The 21,223-nt window shown below is 36.8% G+C and overlaps 4 protein-coding genes across 11 annotated transcripts; all 4 read right to left on the bottom strand.

Annotated features, from left to right (window-relative positions):
• Positions 1–348: 348 nt before the first annotated feature.
• LOC102625056 (uncharacterized) lies at positions 349–1,680 on the bottom strand. The gene is made up of 2 exons (XM_006494921.4): positions 853–1,680; positions 349–667 (listed from the first exon to the last, which is right to left on the bottom strand). Exons 1-2 carry the CDS (start codon positions 1,360–1,362, stop codon positions 578–580), a joined length of 600 nt encoding a protein of 199 aa, XP_006494984.2. The 5' UTR covers positions 1,363–1,680; the 3' UTR covers positions 349–577.
• A 1,195-nt stretch (positions 1,681–2,875) lies between these two features.
• Positions 2,876–6,282, bottom strand: LOC107176798 (probable receptor-like protein kinase At5g61350). Its single transcript, XM_015529756.3, has one exon. The coding sequence runs from the start codon at positions 6,060–6,062 to the stop codon at positions 3,207–3,209; it is 2,856 nt and encodes a 951-aa protein (XP_015385242.2). The 5' UTR covers positions 6,063–6,282; the 3' UTR covers positions 2,876–3,206.
• A 608-nt stretch (positions 6,283–6,890) lies between these two features.
• LOC102612358 (uncharacterized) lies at positions 6,891–13,610 on the bottom strand. The gene is made up of 18 exons (XM_006477425.4): positions 13,285–13,610; positions 12,448–12,549; positions 12,184–12,266; positions 11,928–12,012; positions 11,747–11,833; positions 11,019–11,080; positions 10,651–10,844; positions 10,498–10,558; positions 9,831–10,008; positions 9,177–9,215; positions 9,020–9,081; positions 8,854–8,890; positions 8,680–8,729; positions 8,502–8,568; positions 7,915–7,990; positions 7,543–7,622; positions 7,395–7,463; positions 6,891–7,143 (listed from the first exon to the last, which is right to left on the bottom strand). The coding sequence occupies exons 1-18, from the start codon at positions 13,375–13,377 to the stop codon at positions 7,084–7,086; spliced, it is 1,485 nt and encodes a 494-aa protein (XP_006477488.2). The 5' UTR covers positions 13,378–13,610; the 3' UTR covers positions 6,891–7,083.
• Positions 13,611–15,858: 2,248 nt separating this feature from the next.
• Positions 15,859–20,751, bottom strand: LOC102611682 (protein NEN1-like). 8 transcript variants are annotated; one of them, XM_052436921.1, is made up of 8 exons: positions 20,225–20,750; positions 19,975–20,132; positions 18,485–18,531; positions 18,334–18,397; positions 17,691–17,798; positions 17,366–17,592; positions 17,237–17,256; positions 16,105–16,268 (listed from the first exon to the last, which is right to left on the bottom strand). In XM_052436921.1, the coding sequence occupies exons 1-8, from the start codon at positions 20,502–20,504 to the stop codon at positions 16,255–16,257; spliced, it is 918 nt and encodes a 305-aa protein (XP_052292881.1). In that variant the 5' UTR covers positions 20,505–20,750; the 3' UTR covers positions 16,105–16,254. The 8 variants fall into 8 exon arrangements, with proteins under 8 accessions (XP_024955163.2, XP_052292878.1, XP_052292881.1 ...); XM_052436922.1 differs by having other exon boundaries at positions 17,237–17,253; XM_052436919.1 differs by lacking the exon at positions 16,105–16,268 and adding an exon at positions 16,723–17,159.
• Positions 20,752–21,223: the final 472 nt, after the last annotated feature.

The following is a 21,223-nucleotide window of genomic DNA, read 5'->3' as shown; positions in this document are numbered from 1 at the left end:
ACATAAATGAATTTATATGAAGTTACCTGACCCACAATCTGAAGCAGTTGGTGAATGTGTGGGAGGATTTTACCTAGATGCTTGTATTCTGTTAGATCCTTGTATTCTGTTAGAAATATCAAGCCCCTAGAATCCGAAAAGAAGCTGTAAAAATGTTTGATGTGGCCAAGGCACTCCTGATACCTTTTGCTAGTTTACAGTTGTTAGATTTGAAACCCAGTTTTGTGTACGCTTCAATAATTATGCAAATGAATTTGCTTCTGTGGAAACAATTTATAAACTTGAGACAGAGAGCTTTTGATGAACCATCTATATTCAGAAATTGGTCATATTCATGTGGTGGATTTCCAATGTACCGGCAGAAACTTGGGGTGATCATAACTTTCATATGGCCCAAAAGTGATACCGTAAATCTATAATGTCAGTTGCTTCCTTGCGGGGTAGAGTTTGAACTTAATAATAAAGCATGTACAAGCTTCTGCGCAAAAGCATGCAAAATAACAGGAGCAAGAGCTTTGCACTAATGAAGAACATGTACCAAAGAATAGCTAATCTAGTCTAGTGCTTCTCTGCCTAACTAATTTGCCAGTTTTGAAGCCAGAACTTTGTGACGAGCCACAAGCACTTCATTCATTTGAGCAATTTGATGCAAGAGTTTACTGATTTTCTGCCAAAAAAATAAAAAAAAAATCAAATTATGTTATGAACAATTAACTGAAAATGTGGCTACCTTGGTGCAATTATATATGTTCATAATTCTGAACATTGGCATTTCCCCAAACATCTTTTAAGCTAAAGACAAGAGCGGGCATTTCATCAAACACTTAACTTGACATAAAAATAGAAACAAACCTCATCTTTCTCTTTGATAATCAGCTTCAAATGCTCCACACTCTCTCTCGCCCTCCGTCCCCGCTTAATCCGCCGACACAACCACCACCACAACACCAACACCGCCACTCCTGCCACCGGCCCAAAAGAATCAAATACCCTTCTACTTTCCCCATCATTACAAAACCAAGAATAAGCACTCATAATCTTGGCACGCAAAATCTCAAGCCCGAAATCCAACCAGCCAATAACCAACTTCACTTCTTTAGAACTCTCCGCACTGAAATCGGACGGCGGTAACGACAGCGACGACGACGATGTGGTAGATGGGTCTTGTTGCTTTCGTTGATCTCGAGTTGGGTGGGATGGAATCTGAAGGTTTTCATGATTGACGGGAGGGAAAACTGAGACGTCGTCGTTTTTGGGGGATTCTAATGAGCCTCTGATCGTTATCAGTGACAATTGTTTTGGGTGAGTTATGGAGTGGATTTGTTCCAGTAAGCTTCCGACGATCTCATCGTCTTGTAGCATTTTTTTTTTTTAATTTTTATTTTATGTTTTGCTTTTCACGGTGTAGTTGAAAGAGAGAAGCGAGAGGCTCGCGTAAAGTGCCAGCCACGGGGTGTTGTTGGGTTAAGAGGTTCAAAGTGTTCTATGAAAACCGTTTTTTTGGTGGAAGCAAAAGTAGTTTTAATTATAAATAACTGCGCAGCGAGCAGGGGGTCAGCGGGAGAAAAACAAGCAAAGCAAATATGGGTTGCTTTGTTTGAACTCGATCCGATGCAAACCAATCACATCATACACTTAGCTACGGCTCCCAAATTGCCCTCTTTTAGTTTTCCACCGGCAAAATTCCAATTTAGGGAAGGAAAAAAGAAAAGAAAAAGAGAGAAACATTATCATTCATCTGCTAAAAATTTTCTCAATCTTTATAAATATTTTAAAATTTAAATTTATTCAACAGTCTATCCATTATTTATCAATTGATTGATATTAATGGAGTGTTGGAAATTAATGATGTGTTTACTTGCTCTTTTTTTTTTTGATAAGATGTGTTTACTTACCTAAACGATGATAGAATGAGAATTAAAGTAGTAGACCTCACTTAAAATTAAAAATGATTATTAAAGTTTCCATTTTCATGCAGATGTGGGAATGAAAATCCTATTTCCTACGGTAATCATATTATCCCTATTTAAATTTTAAAATTCTTATTTTATACCTTTTTATAATAATAATAATAATAATAATAATAATAATAATAATAATAATCAATTAATGTCAGTTTAGTAATTCATAACAATTCATTCCAATTGCAAAATGAAGTAAACACATTAATGACAAAATAGTTCATCCCAATTCCGATCCCGATTCCCACAATTAAAGTAAACAATTTATTATTATTCTCATTTTCCATTTCGATTTCAGCCCATTTTGATTCTAACCCATTCAGATTATTAATTAGTAAACACATCTTAACTGTTGACTCATTTCTTCAAAGTGTCTTTAATGAGTGGATAATTTAATTATAATTAGATGGCATATAATTAATATATATTTACTGAATAAAAGATAAGTTGGATTATCACTGTAATAAAAGAATAATTAAATAGCATATAATAATATATCTTTAGTAAATAAAAGATAAGTTAAATTAATAGTGTCATAAACGTTTAATTCTAAATTTAAATTTGACACGATTAACAAACACACAAAAATTGAACACAAATAATCATATGATATATCTCAAGTCAATTTGAGCCCACAATCTTTACATAAGATTAACGAGCCATATCACGAAGGAAAATTGCAAATTTTCTCCGCTATATACTATTACATCACGGTTTTTTGTCACCAAGATTCTGACGAGTCAGGTTAGTCCTTAATATTTAGTATTTTGTTGTTGTATAAATCAAGCCTCGGCAATAAACAGATCTCTTATTATTGTTATTTTCATTTCTGAAGCAATTAGTCGTGCAAAATTTTTCATAAGCCGCAAGGGGAAAGAAAAAAAGTTACGAAAAGCTATAAAACACAACTGGGGATTAGAAGTTACCTCCTGGATTTATAAACAATATGATAATAATACACAGATGAAGTGATAAATCAAAAAAGGCAAAAAAAAAAAAAGTAACCACATCACGACTAATTTATCATCCTGTCAAAACTCCATAAACATGTGGAGCTTCAACCGAGAAGGCTTTCTAGATCAGATCAAAACAAGATGTTGTGATCATCGGCCCTGGAGCTTCAAAAGAAAATCTCCAAGCACAAGTACTGAAAGGCCAAATGCATTTGATCTTTCCTCTTGTGAAGATCTCTTGCAAACTGAAATGGGAAATTTCAGTTTCTAGTAAGTTCTTTTACCAGTGGCTTCACCTTCCCCGAACTTTACCAACAGGAGAAAATAATGAAGAACCGGCTGCTATTTCGGAATTATCACTAACAGCGACAGCTAGGTCCTCTCTTGACAAATTTTCACACGGTTTATCCAAAGCAATAAGATTTGCACTCTTATCTTCTGGATGATCGATTTGCGTAGATGCCTCTTGTAGCTGCATTGCATATTCTAAATTCCACAACACATCTCCCATTCCAGGCCTATCAACTCCATATTCCGCTAAGCATTTCTCCGCGGCTTCCACATACTTCCGCAGAGACTCTTTGCAAATTGTCTCAGCAATAACGGGATCAATTATCTTCTCAAGTATGCCCTTTCTGTGACATTGCAATGCCCACTCGGCTAAACTAACTTGTTCCCTTGGCAGCTTCGGGTTTATGACAGGCCTTGCGCATAAGACTTCAAATAACACAACCCCAAAAGAGTAAACATCGGATTTCTCTGTAAGCTGTTGCCTTCTGAAGTATTCAGGATCAAGGTATCCAAAGCTGCCCTTCACAGCCGTGCTAACGTACCCTCGGTCCATCGGTGCAGCCTTGGATAAGCCAAAATCAGCAACTTTCGCAACCAAATTTTCATCAAGAAGGATATTTGTAGTCTTCACATCACGATGAATGATCCCCTGCGCCGCCCCGGTGTGGAGATAATGCAGTCCGCGAGCTGAGCCAATGCAAATTTCAAGCCTTTGTTTCCAAGACAGAGGAGGTTGATTCGTGCCATAGAGGTGATCACGAAATGGCCCGTTTGCCATGTACTCGTAAACAAGAATCATCTCCGATTGTTCATCACAGAAGCCAATAAGTGACACGAGGTGACGATGCCTGAGCTTGGAGAGCATTTGTATCTCCGTTTGAAACTCATTTATCCCTTGTTCCGATCCTGGATTGCCTCGCTTTATAGCAACTTTGTTTCCATCTTCCAGCACCCCAATGTAAACTTTTCCGAACCCACCAACGCCAATCACAGCATTCTCATCGAAATTTTGAGTTGCATTCTGAAGTTCCGTGAAGGTAAAGAATCGGCCAAGGCCCTGATTAGAGAATAAACCAGAGTAACCACTCTTGCTCTTGCGAGAGCCAAATAGGCTTGACCTTCGAGAGCTGCTCTTACTTGACAAGAAACTCGTTTTGGTGCTGTGTAGAGGGAGCAACCACGATGAGAAACTCTTCCGTTTGTCCCAATCATGAGGTCTCCTTTGCCACCGAACGAAAACAATTCCAAGAAACACAATTGCTGTCACCCCCATTAGCAGCCCAACTCCCGCAACAATTTTCATTTTAGTCCCCGCGTCTCCCTTATATGTCCCATCAACAGCAAACAAACCATCAAAGCTCCCCGCTTCGTTGCTCAGCTTTATGACCTCCAATCCGTTAAGAATTGCATTGGGCAAGCTCGATTGAGCATTGGAAGCGGGCCCAACCTGAACAGTAATGGAATCATTCTTGACGGCCGTCGCATTCAACACAAAGTCCTTATAATAAGCTGTGGAGAGAGCATTGGTGAGGCTTGAAAGATCGAGGGATGAAGCAGCCATGAACTCGTTTATATACACATTGAAGAGCAAATCATTAAGGCTCTTGCTCACGATGTCACAAAAATGAAATCTGATCAAATAAGAGAAACTCGGATCAACACTCATCTTCCAAGTGAGATTGAAATTGGGCTGCATCACCTGAGCTTCCTTCATCTTTTGAGCGCTCGCGTAAACCCAATTGGGAGCAATATAGGGAGTGGCCCCACCATCAGGATAATGGACATTTTTCGGCTCAACAGATACAGCTTCGGACCCTTCCGGGAAAGCATTATAGGCCTCATCGGACAGCCATGTTCTCGACAATGTATCATTTTTCGGAGTCACCAATGGCCCTCCTACATTCAACCTGTATGATACTTCAAAAGCGAAGTTAGACAGGCCGGTAAACGTGTCACGCGGAGCAACTGTAGATGCTGCATCGGATATGATTGAACCAGGAGCTGAAACAACTTCGATGGCGTTGATGAATGCGTGAGAATCTTTATGAGGCTTGAAAATAATGGAGAGTCTCCCCGTTATGTTAATGAGATACTCTTTGAAAACCAATGACGTGGTGTTCCCGATGGAAAAGTCATGCAAGAGCACAAACTTATCGGTCTGGACGGTGAAAACGGCGTCGGTTAGTTTGATTGAAGAGTGAGGCACCGGGTAAAAATGGAGACGGACCCAATGGGGTCCCGGTTGAGAAATGAAGAACCTGTATCTCGACTCACCGGTAAAAATTCTAGCCGACCGATATAAAGGATAAGCTGAGGGACAAGGGGAAGACTTAGCCTTTACAGGAATCGAATCAACGGAAGTTTCTATATCTTCCTTGGTGGACAAGTAACTCGACGACTCGTGGTCGGATTTAAAAGTCCGGCCATCGTCGAGGCTGGTTTGTTCAGATGAACCGGAACCACAATCGATAAGGTAATTATCGCGGGGCGAGTATGTTGACGGAGAGGAGGAGGGAGAAGAGGAAGGAGGAGACTCTGCGCGGACGCAGACTGCGAAGGTGGTAAAGGAAAGGAGAAAGGAAAGGAAAAGAAAGGAGGAGAAACCAGAAGGCCGTGAAAAAGGGCTAGAATTGTTGTTGTCTCCTCCCAATAACATTTTTTTTTCCTTCTGTTTTTTGGGTATTTTGTGATCAAGAAAATTTGTGGGGAGCGGGGGAGACGTTACTAACTTTGGTGTGAGGGTGAACAAGTGGGCATAGTGAATTGAGGGGCAAGAAAGAAAGCTGAGAAAAGATTGAAAGATTTTGGAGGTGTTTAAGAGGGAGTAACTGAACGAGGGTTTCGGCGGAATTCGCATGAACTAAAATGGTTTAAAGGGATCAAGAAGAAGAAGAAGAAAGAATAGAAGATAGTTGGGTGCAAGTAAGAAAGGACGTGAGGACATGTTACGTCCGTAGTAGCGGGAATCTTTTTAATTTTTGTTATTATTATAAAAGAAATGCAAAAATAAAATTTGGATTTGGAGAAGATTTTGAAACTAAAAGCGAGTTGTGCGTTGGACCCCAAAAGCTTTTTAATCTTATACGCGTTTGTGTTTTATCGTAACTACCAAACTATCTTCGAAGCTCCAAGCGTGTCTGTCTATCTACTGCTTTGCCAATCCTTCCTTAATCAGTTCCAATTTAGTAGGGAACAAATAAGGTATAAAGCCCAAATAAAATCGCTCTATTTTTATGTTGCAATATATCATAGAACAAATCTTCATACATATAGTCTACCTCTGGTGCGGATGTCGATATAGATACTGCATATAAAAGAATAATAACGCTATTGTCTTTGTGTGCGCTTATAAAATTACAATACAAAGACGAAAGTGTTTTATGTGATATCACGTGTATAAAAAACTATCCATAGAAATTTTAGTGTACGAATTTATGTTCTCAGTTCACAATCCATAATTTCTGAAGTAGTTTGTGGCATTGCCGATTACTGTGAGCGTGGACACGGCAGCACGGCTTCCGTACCTGAGGAGGTACAACAAGAAAATCTAGCGGTATACATCAGTTATACCCAAAGTGAACTTTCAATGTTTCTTCCACCCTGGTAGTGACCGACGTTACATGGTGTCCACAACAAGATGGGTTGATTCACATTCATTTCTTTCAGATTCCATATTACTGGATAGTTTCAGAAAATTCACTTTGGCTTTTGTTATTACTGATGAATATTGGGTATAACTGTTTGTTACAACAAAAAATATGGATCCACAAACTTCATCACGTGGACCAAAGAATATTGAACTGTTTTGTATAAATAATTTATATTTCTTTCTTTTGTTTCTGGAAAAAAGAATACAAACAACAATTACACAGCTCTTGTCATTGCAATCTGCAGCCTTGTTCTTCTGCTCTCAGAAATATCAGCCCTCGTCTTATCCTCTGCAAAAGATGCTGACGGAATAATTAGTTCAAAAATAATAAATGAAGATGAAACTTGATGAAATCAAGCAATGACTAAATATTACTGATCAGTCTATGATGTGTCCAAACAGTTCAGCAGCAAGAATATCACTAGAAACTTGGGTAGTAGATTCAGTCACCGAGAGCTACAGACACAATCATGGAGACGCTGCCCCTTCCTACTATTACGATGCTTTCTTGGGTTGCAAGGGGGTTAAATTGGTTCATACCTCTCTTGTATCTCTTATGCGGAGGAGTTCTAATCTTTCTGAAGGCCTTCGGTCAGATAAGGTAGCAAGCTGCAGCCAAGACATGCTAACACTCAGGAATAAGTCAGAACTAAATTGTACAATAACATAAGCAGGTTTTGAAGCATACCCAGAAACTGAAGCGTTCAGGATCTTGTGATGGGGGCATCATCACTTCCACATTAAGGAGTTTCTCGAGTCTTCGTCGGTCTGTATACAAAATTCACCACCGTCTTTCATGAGAATGCAAAATGAATATACATGAAACCCCGCGCGGGGCGGGGGGGGGGGGCTTTGTGTTTGGGTGTGTGGGGAATTATTTGAGTCTGTGTATAGGCAATTCAAGTGGAGAGATATGTGTGTGTGTATTCTTCCAAAAACCAAAAAAAAAAAAAATTCATTGGAAGAATGGGCAAATAGACCTTGGATACCCACCAAAAAATGGAAGGCCAAACAGAACGTAAATGGCTCATCCTCATGAGATGCTCACTTAAAATTTTACCTTGTCGGGCTGATTCTTTCTCTCTCCTTAACCATAACCGAGCATATTCTGCTGCATTATTGGTCAAATCCTGTAACTGTAAGCATCCAAATCAATAATGGAGTCAATAAAGTGAGGATAAGAGACAGCACCTATGCTTATGCTTAAGTCTTTTCTGATGCATGTGCTGTTTGGGACAAAATGAACTTCCAAGGTTCACGGAAATAATTAAAGTCATAGATCCCTACTGTAATATACTAGTCCATATTTCTCTAAGTTTGCTTACACATTGGCTTTAAGCTACTGTTAATTACTACAGAATAAATAGCACAACTGCAGCCTCAGCAAAAGCAATTTGAAAACCTAGTAACTATTCCCTAAAAACGCTGTAAATGATTTGGAGACAAAATAGGAGCCCCATTAGAAGATTGATCCATGTTTTAAGCCTCAGGGAAATGTTGAACACATCAGTACCATTAACAAACAAGTATTACCTTCAGTTTACAGTTTATTGACACCCTACACAACCATCATGCATACGGCGTATTCAATTGGTAAAGAATTTAAAAGAAAAACAAAAAAGAAACTTAGAATGACAGCAAACTTACATCTGCTCTGTCTTCAACCCCTTCTGGATGTATATCCTGAACCCATTCAATCTCTGCAACACGATATCTGCATATAAAATTTGATAAGGGTGAAGCCTAACTCATAAAACCAAATATTTGAACAAATATAAGCCAGGGCAGCACAAAATTCCTATTCTTATGTGATCATAGCACTCACCCATCTTGATCCCAAGATCGAAGGATCCGAAATCTTCGACGACTTTCAATCTGCATGAAATAGCATAAATTTGTGTTATTATGCCAAAGGAAAATCACTGCTACTTCAAATATAAAATTGGAAAAAAGAAAAGAAAAATATAAATATATATAGAATGCACAGATCATAATTCACCTCTAAAACAAACCGTCCATCTGGAAGTGGTTCACACCTGGACGAAGAAAAAAAAAGTGAATGTTACAGAGGAAAAATCGAAACTAATGTTTAGCACAAAAAACACTTAAGAATGTAATAGAGTACTTTAGAAAGGAGAGGAAGTAGAAATGGACCCAACACCTACTCAGTGATCTCCACTTCACAAGCAAAATCAGCAACAGAACCTGTTGTAGGATCAATGATGACCTACACAATTATAAACAAATTACACCAACCAATAATGAGGGAATTTTGGTACACCTGACACATCATAATATGTGAACGAAAAGGTAAAAATCTACCATTCCCATACGATGATTTCCCTCCATTATTCTTCTCACCTGTTGAGCAAGAACACAAAAATTAGAATAACATAATAATATAATTCGAAGTTCAGATTACTCTAGCAAGGCCACTTATTAATTACCAGGAATTTATCCATTCATCCCACTGCCGCTGATTATAAAATTTTATTTTTCTTATTCAGCTGCAAGTGTCAACTGAATAAACAGCCAACTGTAATCCTAATTAGCTTTTGAGATCAATAAAAACCAGTTTTCTGCGTTGACTGAATGTTGTCGATTATGTTAAGACATACAAACAGCAAGTTAATAGAACACAAGACCACACAGTAATTAAGCCAAAAGAAATACATAATGCGAGTGCTATTACTTCATCATATTTTGTCAACTAGAATTGTTAAAAGAAAAAAGAAAAAAAAAAGGAGTACCAATATCTAAGGGGTAACAAACTAAAAATGATACGTTGAGGTGTTGAATCCTAATAGAATATGATCTATGGGAACAGTGGAAATCTCTTCTCTTGCTACTTCCAAAAAACATCTTGTATCAGAGCACTTTGTAATCCATGAGAGTCGTTCCATGAACAGCTTTCTTGATTTTGTCAAAGAGAACATATGGAAGCCAAAAGTTAATTAACACCACATGACAACTCACCATAAGTCTGTAGCGCGGTTCAAATATGTGGAGTGGAAACCTCTGACATGGAATAACAACATCCATAACAAATAAAGGCATCAGATCAACGCCGAAGTTGATCAAACTATCATGTTCAGACTTCCTTTCAGCATATTCCTCAGGGAAATTCTTCTGTATGATGCTGTTTAGTGTCACACTGGTAAACCGAGTAAAATTATTATAATGTCAGAAAAAATAAACAAATATATCAAAAGTGTAAGTGACATGCTTTGAGACTTTTGAAAGGCCATAACAAGAAATCATGGAAAGACTAACTTTGGAAAAAAGAAGCTGCTTACATGCTCAATAACTTGTACTACATTGCATAGCACATCACGCATGGTATCAGGACAAAGATTATGAGGGTCCCACCAAAAAAGATATCATATCCAATTTAAGATTTAAGGCTCCTTTATGTTTGCACTGTGCCTTGTCCTACTTACCCAATCATAATATCAGTTTTAGCACAACTTAAATGCTACCACCACGTATTAGTTATGCTACCACCTAGTTCTCACTGGCAAAGACCCTGGACTCCTGGACCAAGTACATATGCCAATGCAAACAGCATAGGTCAGAGCAGAGCTCTTCCCTTATTACACTCCTGATGCAAGAATTTTACAACATTATCATGTAAGAAACTCACCTGACGGCACATGTCCGAGGAGTAATAAAAAGAACTGCTCGGCACAATGGACATTTGTTACCTAATATTTCAAATACAATGTTAGTAAATATGTAAATTAAGTGATCTCAAGGCATCAATAAGACATAGAATCATCATATGAAGAATATTTACCACGATCCATTGACTGAAATAGACATGATCGGCAAAAGGAATGCCCACAAGGGGTTGTAATAGGTTCATACAACAGCTTCAGACAAAGTGTGCAATCAAAGTCATCTGTACGTTCTGGTGTCCCATGAATTCTCCTCCCAATCAAACTGGCAGTTGTCCTCTCCAAATTCTGTAGAGAAGCTTGGAGAGGATTACTACATGTTAACAAAAGCAAACACTAATGACATCAGTCAACGGAATATCTGTAGCCACATTTCAAACAAACTATATAGAAAGATCCACAAAATATCAAAACTTCTAAAAAAATTAGAAAAGTAAAGTATTTAAAAAAAAAGAAAGACGACTGGATGAATTAACAGATATATTACCTAAAAGGATCAACTTGCAGGCCTGAAAGAATAGCATCTCGGGCCATGTCATATCTTTCCAACTGCAATTTAAAAAAAAAATTAAATGATGTGACAAAGACAATATGCACAAATGCACACTTACATATCACATTACTTGAGCATGTTGCACAGAGCAATAAATTCAAACAGCCCAACCCAGTAATCTGTCATAGTTATGATGAAACCTTCTGAACTAAAATTGGTTTGGGCTGAGAAGTTTCAGCCCAACATGAAATCTGGCCAGGCTTGGTTTGGAGCTACCCCAGCCCCTTTGCAATATAACTAATGCTGAGGCAAACTTATCAAGCCCTAACAGAACTGTGGTCTTAAAATCTCATCTATTACCTCTTTGCTCCTATTTGATTCTCATCCTGTTCTTACTCCCAACTTAGTACAACATCCCCCAGCAGCAAGGGAATTACCTCCTTTTAGATAATTGATTTTACTCATGTCACCACAAAATCAACCATGATTAATCACAGTTAATATGGACAGCTTTCTTGGGCAACCAAATTATCCTAAAAATGTCAAACCTAATGGCTAATGTAACTTATGTAAGTTGGAATTTGACCAAGTAGCACATTTTGAGGCTCAACTGGCAAGGGTATTACTAATAGACAGGTCTCCCAAACACATTAGCTGAGACCTTACATCTTCTCTTCAACTTGAGAAAGTAAACAAATCAATAAATGGAATCCTATTCTCACCAAAATGAGGGCATTGGCCTTTAGGAGGTGTGATTTCATTGAATTACTCTGAAGATTGAGTAGCTTCTCAGCATCCTTTAGAGCAAGCTGAAATAATGTGAAACAACTTGTTAACAATTTACTAGTTATAAATTAAGAAAGAAACTGTGAATTATATAAAGGAGATGGCAAGAAGACATACTTCTGCATGTGTCGTAGGATCCAAACCGTTCAATGGTCTATATTCTGAAGCTGATGGAGGTCTGTGTTTCAGGAATTGACTGATCCTGGATAAAAGATAATATTTCCATTGCAACAAATTCATCAGAAAAATTGAATTAGATCAAAACTCATCCACTTGTGATTACGCAATCATACGACTAACAAAAAACAGTATCGAAATATTGAACTCTGTATCACATTTACCATTGGAAAAAAAAAGGGTAGAAAATTAGAACCTGATATAAGCAGAACTTCTGTTGCCAAGAACAATAGGATCACCAGGTTTGATGTTATTGGCTCTAGAGTAATTACTGATTGCCTAAACAAGAAAAGTAATTAAGCAACTGAATCTACCCAAAATACTAAAATCCCCCACACCCTTGCTCCCTATTCTTTTCAAATTCCCAAATGAAAAGAACCATAAAACAGAAGCAGTTTTATCAAATTGCACCGGAAAGCATTCAAAACTAAATAGACCACATCTTAGGCTAAGTCCTCACCTCTTCAAAATTACTTTCTCGGAACGCCCGGTTTCCTTTTTGTACCAGATCAAAAACATGAGTATATCTGTCCCATGGCAATGATCCTTCTCCTTCATTTGCCTGAATTTCAAATGACATTCATTACATGAGATTTCCAAACACAGTCATCAGTTTTCAAGAATACACACAACTGCAACGAGATAAATACTCCATTCAGCTTCTAAGAAAGGTGAAAGCAGTAAGAATAAAATATAAACAAAATTGACGTCCACCACACGCTCTATTTGAAGCTATAAAAACAGGTAACTTCACTCTCTCAACCAATCCAATGCAAGTATTCACAAAACTTGAAGCTGAGGTCATCAATAACATTTTCAATTTTATCATATTAATAATGTATCAGTTTAGATAAAATTAGCAAGTATTTTCTCTCATATTATTAGTTTGAAGAAACTTAAACAACAAGATACACATTAATCATATGCCGTATTTCTTAAAAAATTTGGATTCCTCAGCAACCAAGTGGAAACTAAACTGAAAAACAAATGAAATCAACCTAATTTAAACCCTTGTCTTTACACAAGCTCTCCAAAGCTACCAGACAAAACAAAGACGTCAACAAAGAAAACAAACAACTTCGACGCCAAAAATTATGAATACGCTGTTTGGCTTCTGAGAAAACGCAGGAAAATACCTACAATGCAAAATTAATTAAAGGATTAAAAAAACTTCACATTATTTCGCTGTCACTGCATTTTCTCATTGGCCACAGAAATTAAACTTTCTCAGAATCCAAACGCTAACTAAAACAACAAAAAAAAGAAAAAAAAAGGTCGAAAATTCAGGAAAATTCACCCAAATGTAGTCATCAACATCGTCGATTCCTACCAACGGGAACCCAGACGCCGTCGTTTCAGCTGACATTTGCGAAAATACAGTACAATACATAATCTAATTCCTCAAAATCCAATAACAAGATTTGAAGAGAAGAGCAGTGAAGAGCATCGTGTGACTCTCTCGGTCCTTCGTTTCATACACGGACTATATTCCACTACGTGTTCTCTCCTCTCTCTCTCTTCCTCTCGACTCTACACCCCTTGTTTCCTTTATATACTCTCTCTTTTTATTTAATTAATTTTTTTTCAACCTTTTACGGGCTGAGAGCTGGCGATTTGGCAGAAGCTAAATTCGATCACGTCGCTGAGAAAAATTATTTAAACGACGAGAATTTTGATTCTGTGGTCTGCCGTGTATGCTGTGGGATGTGTGTGATTGGGAGAAGGTTGGTTGACTCTTCGATAGGATGACGTGGGTGTTTTTTATTGGTTGTAGATCGTCGCTGCTTGGACAGCCGGATGGTGTCTTTTCGTGTAGGATTTGTGGTAAAGACGAAGCCGATAGATTACTGTATTTGGGGGAAGAGGGAAAGACGCGCCATTGTCTGGCGTGCACGTCACGCACCAGCGCAAACAACATGAATTTTGTGGGATCTTTGATTTTGGTATTATATATTATTTATTAATCACGTATGATTTAGATTATTATTTTATGATTTTTATTTTTATCAATCATCAATTAATAAATCCTAAAAGGAATATTAAATTCTCTCGCATATAAACTTCTTTCATCAAATTAGTAGATAAAAAATATTAAAAAATTATATCTTAACCATATATTATAAATAATAGAGGTGTGCACAAATTATGATTGTCAAGATTATCAAGAAATTTTAATTCTTTAAAACTATGTTTATAATAATAAAAAATAATAATATATTCACTCATTCACAAATATTTATATATTTTTCCTCTACAGGAGCTTAGGAATTATGATCATGGTTGGATTGATTTGTCTCCATACGATTAAGCTTACATAGTGTTCTTGACTTTTCAACTAGAGTGGAGAGATTAAATAATTGTTCGAAAAATCAAAGTAATTTCTATTTAATTGAGTTTTAGGAGAGTATGTGGTGACGAGGATGAGTTGGAGACAGAGGACCAGAAAGAATTACTTGTAAGTATCTGCAAGAAAAGGCCGTTTGGAATTTTTGTCGAAACGGCAACAGTCGAAGCTGAGGGAAGCGCTTCTTTCCAAAAGCCCAAAGCCAAAAATACCTTATATTATGCAAAATCCCATGTTTACCCTACGTTTTTGGCTCAAATTTAGCATGAGTTGACACTGACACACACTGTCTGTTAACAGAAAGTATTTATTGCGGGAGACAAAGGAGATCAACCGGCATAAGTCTTGGCTTGGAGTGGCTGGTGAGTGCCTTATGAAAAGTTTGTTTCAGTAAGGCCACGTTTGGTGGTTTGTTTCCACAACTTTGTGCTTACAACATTATCCATAATCTTGATTCTAGTGGGGAAGCAGAAGCAGGGGCCAAGGGCAATTCATTATGAAGCGCTTTTTCCAGATTGTTCTTGCTATCCATTTGGCAGCTTATGCTTTTGTTGTCGTTACTGCTCCACCGACCAACCGAAACATTAAGCGACCTTAAAACACAAGTAAGCTCCGGTGGCATAAAGAAAGTGACACCGTTAGAAGAGCAGTCTCATTGTAACGTCAAAAGTAAAACTTAGCACATTTTGGTTGGTTGCGTTGGTGCAGTCTGAATAACTAATCATGGAATAAACTGCGAGGATCGAATGATTATTTTGATTTTTTATTTGATTTTTCAAATCAAATCATTTGGCCTCGAATCTTTTGATTCTTCAGGCGTTAATCACTTTGCAACGCACCAAGATGGCAATCTTTGAAATCGATGCAGTGTAACTAATGAAGCAGAAACACAAAACGCGAAGCCTGGATTTTGTCATTAATTTTGTCTTAAGTACTTGATCGGCCACTTCATTTCATGAGTAAGCACATTATATAATATGGGTCGACGTATGTAATAATTAATTAACTAAACAAGTGGCCGTAAGGTATCATTAAAAGTTCTAGTAATCAAATCACAATTTGGATAATTGACTTAATAATTTACAAATGAAAAAGTCAATGGTCGTTGAGCGACTGTTGATTGCTTATTTAATGTTGTGGTGACCGCCACACCGTCAATGTTGAACCATTTTGCATGGCGTATTTGGGTAAATAGAATCAAAGGTCTCCTGTGATTATCGTCTTAAAGTGAAAATACTTCATTGCCAATTCAACTACATGATCTGTTTGTTCACTAGAGATTTTTACTCTTCAGTTTGTTAAAATCTTTCTCGTGAAAATTGAGGTTTCAAATAAGTTATGGTTTCTTAGAAACCTAATGCTTTTGTTGCGGTAAAATAATTGATTTAACAGAACGAATAATAATAATGCAATGGATGACAGTACCTGTGTTAATAGTAGTAGTACTGTCACATAACATTGCACTGCTTATTGTTTTTCCTTTTTTTCACGTTTCACTAATTTAGAGGAGGAAGAGAGACATAAAGATTGAAAAGCTAGACCGAGCTATATATCACATTAAACTTCAAATGACAAGAATAATATTAAAATTACATATCACATGAACATGGAAAACAAATTTGCCATGTACACGTCAGTCTACTTGGCTAATTGTTAACCATCAAATGATGATCCCTCGAGAGGTCCTTTCCTCCTGTTACTCAGAATGAATGATCAATTTTTTGGCCACTAATCGGATGCCTGCACTCTGCTCGTAGACATAGTCATATGGATCTAAGGACAGGAATGCATCCACAAAGGTTCCTGGTTTTAACAAGGAATCGAGTTCTGCTGCATCAAATCTAACGAACTCGAGCTTCTGAATGTCGCCAGATGGTTCTTTCCGGTACATTTCTGTAGCGTATTGAGCAACATCCCCGAATACTACCGTAGGTATGCTGCAAAAAGGGTGGCAACACATAATCCATCTGATGTACTGTCAATAGATCAATGTATGTAAAAACAAGGAGACTCTTTAATTCATGTCGATGCTTCATTTCTAACTCCACCTAAACAAAACAGTATTGTTTCATTTGCCTGCCTTTGATGGGTGTTATGTCGAAAAGAGATTTCAATATTGACCTCCATCTTTATCTTCAAAACCACCATAAACTTTTGTACTGATCCATTTTTGTACTTACCCAGCACCAGATGGATCGCGAAAACAATCTAAAGGCTAATAGTTAATAAAGCAAAATGAAATATACTACACACCCAATATCCATATGCATGGAAAAATGAACGTCCGATCTTCTTGTTGTGCGTGGAATGCGGAATCAAGCGCACCAAATAATTATAGAAAAATAAAGGACACAAGAATTATGTGGTTCTGTAACTAAACCTACATCCACGGAGGCAAGAAAGAATAATTATTTATTTAACAATTAATAGAGTACAATATTTGAGTAACGAATCTCACTTCCCAGAAACTTAAATATACCTAGTACTCTCACACTCTGCAGGAAAGATAAATTTCTTAGATACACTTCTCTCACTTCTCTCAAAAGCTTAAAAACTTATAAGCTTAACAATTTTGGAATGATTTCAAATGAATGAAATCCTTAGCTATTTATAAGAGAAATAAATTACTATGCAAAGAATAAAATAATTAAAAATATAATTTTTTAATTATTATTATTTTCCAAATTCATCCCCTTTGTCCATTCTTTCTTTTCGGCTTGAAAAATCTCTACAATTGTTGGTGTACCAAATCGTGCTACCAACCTTGAAATTGCCAAGCTCTTCTTTGACTTTTCAACACTTCTCGGGCTGGCTGTCGGCTTTCCCTACTGTTATGTAATTTTTTACACCTAAGACGTATCTTAATGGGTACCACAGAAAGCAAGAGATATCGAAATAAACATACCACGGTATCCTAAATTCCTGCTGTAGGAAAATGATGTATATCAGAAATTTAATTCATTTAGACTGTAATTCTATTCATTTTCTTGCCGGAAAGGAAAAATATGTAGTTAAAAATCGAGAGAAAACTAACCGCAATCTTGCTGTCGGATCAAAACCACTTTGTCTGGTCACAACAGGATTCCATTCGGAATTGCTACGAGAATCTTCGAACAACTTCTTCGCAACGACTTCACATGCATCAAGAACTGTGCATAGACTTTGAGATGCATCAACCACAAAGCTCAACCGTGGCCGGCCGGCCTGATCAACAAACCTCGTGCTTATTCCATATCGTATTTTCAAACGGGAACAATAAAGCTGCAAAATAACATCATTGTACAATAATTTAATTTTTTGAATTTGACTCCCGGGAAACAATGGGACAACACCAGCACTGAAGTGGAGGGGATGGAAACCTCATCAGGCTCCATAAATCTAGCATAACCACTTGAGCCCTCAGACACAGATGCCGCGGAACACATCTCCCACCTGTTCACAGTGAATATGTCTGGGAGGCCTGATTCCTATGAAAATGGCAATTTCTGGTTAATTGTTACACAAGAAATCTTATGAAACATGCAAGTCCATCAGCCGCCCCACCAAAATGTCAATCAGTCGTCATTTATGGGTAAAAACAAGATAAGCCTAAAATACACAAGAACTGAAAATTATCTTACATGATGGTCAAAAAGTAATTGGGATGGTTGAAAAACTATTGCAACCTTATATTCTACCAATTGATTGAGTAAATACAAAACAAAGTAAAATTCAGAGGGATTGTAGCCTAAACATTGAACTTCCGAAGGATCTTCATCTATCACCAAACTTCAGAAAAGCTACCTATGTACTTTTGCATGCAATATGCACTATCCTTACAAAAAACATGTTATGATAAGGTCAACTAGCAAGAGATCATGCCATATTTATTGGATGGAAATTGAGTCAAAGCTTAACATTACAAGTATGTTATAGGCAGGAATATTATGACATCTGAAAGCTATCAATTGCTATCATTCAAGAAGAAGCCAGATCTCACTGCTTTTCGAACAAGAGAATTACCAAGAACAACACAGTTGCACAATACTTGAGAACTTCAAGATTCATCCGAACATCTTCTAAGCTCCTGAAAGATTGTAAAAAAAAGTATTATTTCAAGGGGAAAAAAAAGGCAAGAGCAACCAACATAACTCCTTGAAGTCTGTAGAAATACCTATGAGTCTGCTGTCCAAGGCCAAAATAGGTTGCAAGGGAGGCCAACTGCACAGATGTTAACATATCAGCATCAAGGGGTAAATAAATATCATATATGTAAAGTATAAAACCATAATGCCAAAACTGTAAATTGCGCACTAAAAATTCATCAACTCTTGTTTTCTTAACAAATGTGACAGTACAAAATCCCAATTGGAAGATTCTTTACAGCCTAAAACCCGCGTTGCCGCCTTCAATGTTCACAAGTTTCTCAAAATTGTGATAAAAATTACAGAAAAGCACACAAGCAAAACATTAAGAAAAAAACAAAAAAGTTAGGCTGTGTTCGATCGGTATCGTTTTTGGTTACCTCATTTTTTGTTTTATGGCAACATAAAAGTGTACAATTTGTTTGGTGGATGTGTTTTTTGAACTCTAAACAAAAAATACGAAAATCAAAAAGTTTTTATTTTTCATTTTTTCTTGGTAAAGATTGAGAAGGCCAAATCAGCATTCTCTATCTCTTTGTTTTCTTTTTGGGTCCCAAACCTATAATGCACTAATTACAACTAAAATTTAGTAGATCTCATGTGTTTGTTAGATAAATAATTTATTATAATATAGTAAATTTGTAATAGAAAAAAGCTATGGATAAATAATTTAATTACAGAAATTAAAGCACACAAGCAAAACATTAAGAAAAAAACAAAAAAACTTAGGGTGTGTTCAGTATCGTTTTTGTTTTATGGCAACATAAAAGTGTATAATATATTTGGTGGATGTGTTTTTTGAACTATAAACAAAAAGTACAAAACTCGAAAAGTTTTTGTTTTTCACTTTTTCTTTGTAAAGACTGAGAAGGCCAAATCAGAATTCTCTATCTCTTTGTTTTCTTTTTAGGTCCCATACCTATAATGCACTAATTACAACTAAAATTTAATAGGTCTCATGTGTTTGTTAGATAAATAATTTATTATAATATAGTAAATTTGTAACAGAAAAAAAAAAACGAAGCATAAGTTTAAAATTATGGCTTAGTCACTACTTATTAATTAAAAAATAAATTTAACATAATTAATATAAATAAATGTAACAATCAATAAATGAGTTGGGGGGGGAGATGTAAGAAAAATTACCAACTTGACCCTTAACCCAAGTGTTATTTTAAAATTATCATAAATCATTTAAATATAAAATTAATTTTTTAAAAAACTTAGGAAATTTACAAAATCAACAGATGATATTTTTCTTAAAATTTGACTAAATATCAAATAAATTTTCATTATTTCTATTTTTTCCAGACAAGCCACCAAAAATATTTTCTAAATTCTCAGACATTAGTTTATAAACTATGTTTTATTTTTATCAAAAACTAATCATTTTTGTTTTAGGAAACAAAATAAAAAATACTGTATAAAAAACAATAGCAAAAGCGCCCTTAAATCCTTGGCAACCACAGACACTTCCAACATATAACATCACAGTAGTCCAAAGCTAACTGATATTTACTTTCATGTCACCAGCTCTCCTTCCAAATCTCTGAGTCAGCAATGCCAACGAGTCAATCGTACCCTTGGGCTCCGGCGCCGGCTGCCCGATCTCCGCAAACGCCTCTCTTATTCTCGCACAATCAAACTCCAGTATATTATGACCCGCCCATATCCTCCCTGTATAAACAACAATAAATAAATAAATCTAAGTTAAAAAGAACAAATAGTATTATAGAAATTGAAAGAAAAAATGCGAGCTTTGTATGGACCGTGGAGAATGTCGAAGACTGTATCGGCGATATCGGCGAAGGGAGGGGCGGAAGCGACGGCGTCTGGGGTGATGCCATTAGAGCGTTCGGGGAGAGAGGAGATGAGCGACGGGTCGGCGGGCCGGACCAGAGTGGAGTAGGGTTGGAGCTCCTCGAGCGTTTTGGGACAAACTAAAATGGCTCCGAACTCCAATATGGCGATGCGCTGGCCGGGTGGGTTCGGAAACGCTGTTTCTACGTCGAAGAACGCGATTTCGAATCTGTCTTGTCTCGGATCCATCGTTCAGATTATATATGAGCTTAATTTTTCTTCTAGTCTTCGTTTAAGGAAGAACGTATCAGCTGGTTTTGATTGAAGTGAAATTGTTGGTAAATGAAAAACGAAGTCGCAAATTTGGTCGGATACTTATACGAACATTTTCGGGTTTTCATAATATTTTTTTCTTCTTACCGTATCATTAACTTGCTGGTCACGCATGTAAAATTTCACGTCAAAAAGAAAACAAAGTGTTTCTATAAGGAATCCAGCTACCGTTGCAACGTAGCACAACTTTTATACTTTTGTGACTTTAGCTCTTCACCGTCCGATTTAATGCTTGTTGAATGGGTCATCGTAGAAGTGTGTCCACTAAGGAATCCAGGAAGCACAACTTTTGTCTTTTTTTAAAGTTAGCTCTTCGCCGACTGATTCGATTTAAAAGCAAGTCTTAATGCCTAAGGATGTATATATTTGATAATTAACAATATAGTTACTTTTTTTAAATTCAAAATAATCAAAAGAGTTAAAAAATTTTAATACATGAGTCCAAATTATTTCAAATTTGTAAATAAGCAAAAGAGTAGCGAACAACACTTGCCAAAGTAGTCACGTGCTCACCATTATCCGCCACCTGCCACCTTTACTATTTCCACTTTGCCCCAAACTTTTTGTTGATCCCTAACATACCCTTTACCCAAAAAAAAAGAAAAACACACATCCAAGACATCGCTGTTACTACT

The sequence above is a fragment of the Citrus sinensis genome, chromosome 3, assembly GCF_022201045.2.
Source record: "Citrus sinensis cultivar Valencia sweet orange chromosome 3, DVS_A1.0, whole genome shotgun sequence".
NCBI lineage: Eukaryota > Viridiplantae > Streptophyta > Magnoliopsida > Sapindales > Rutaceae > Citrus > Citrus sinensis.
Note: the sequence above shows the minus strand (reverse complement) of the source record. Positions and strands in the feature narration are given on the sequence as shown.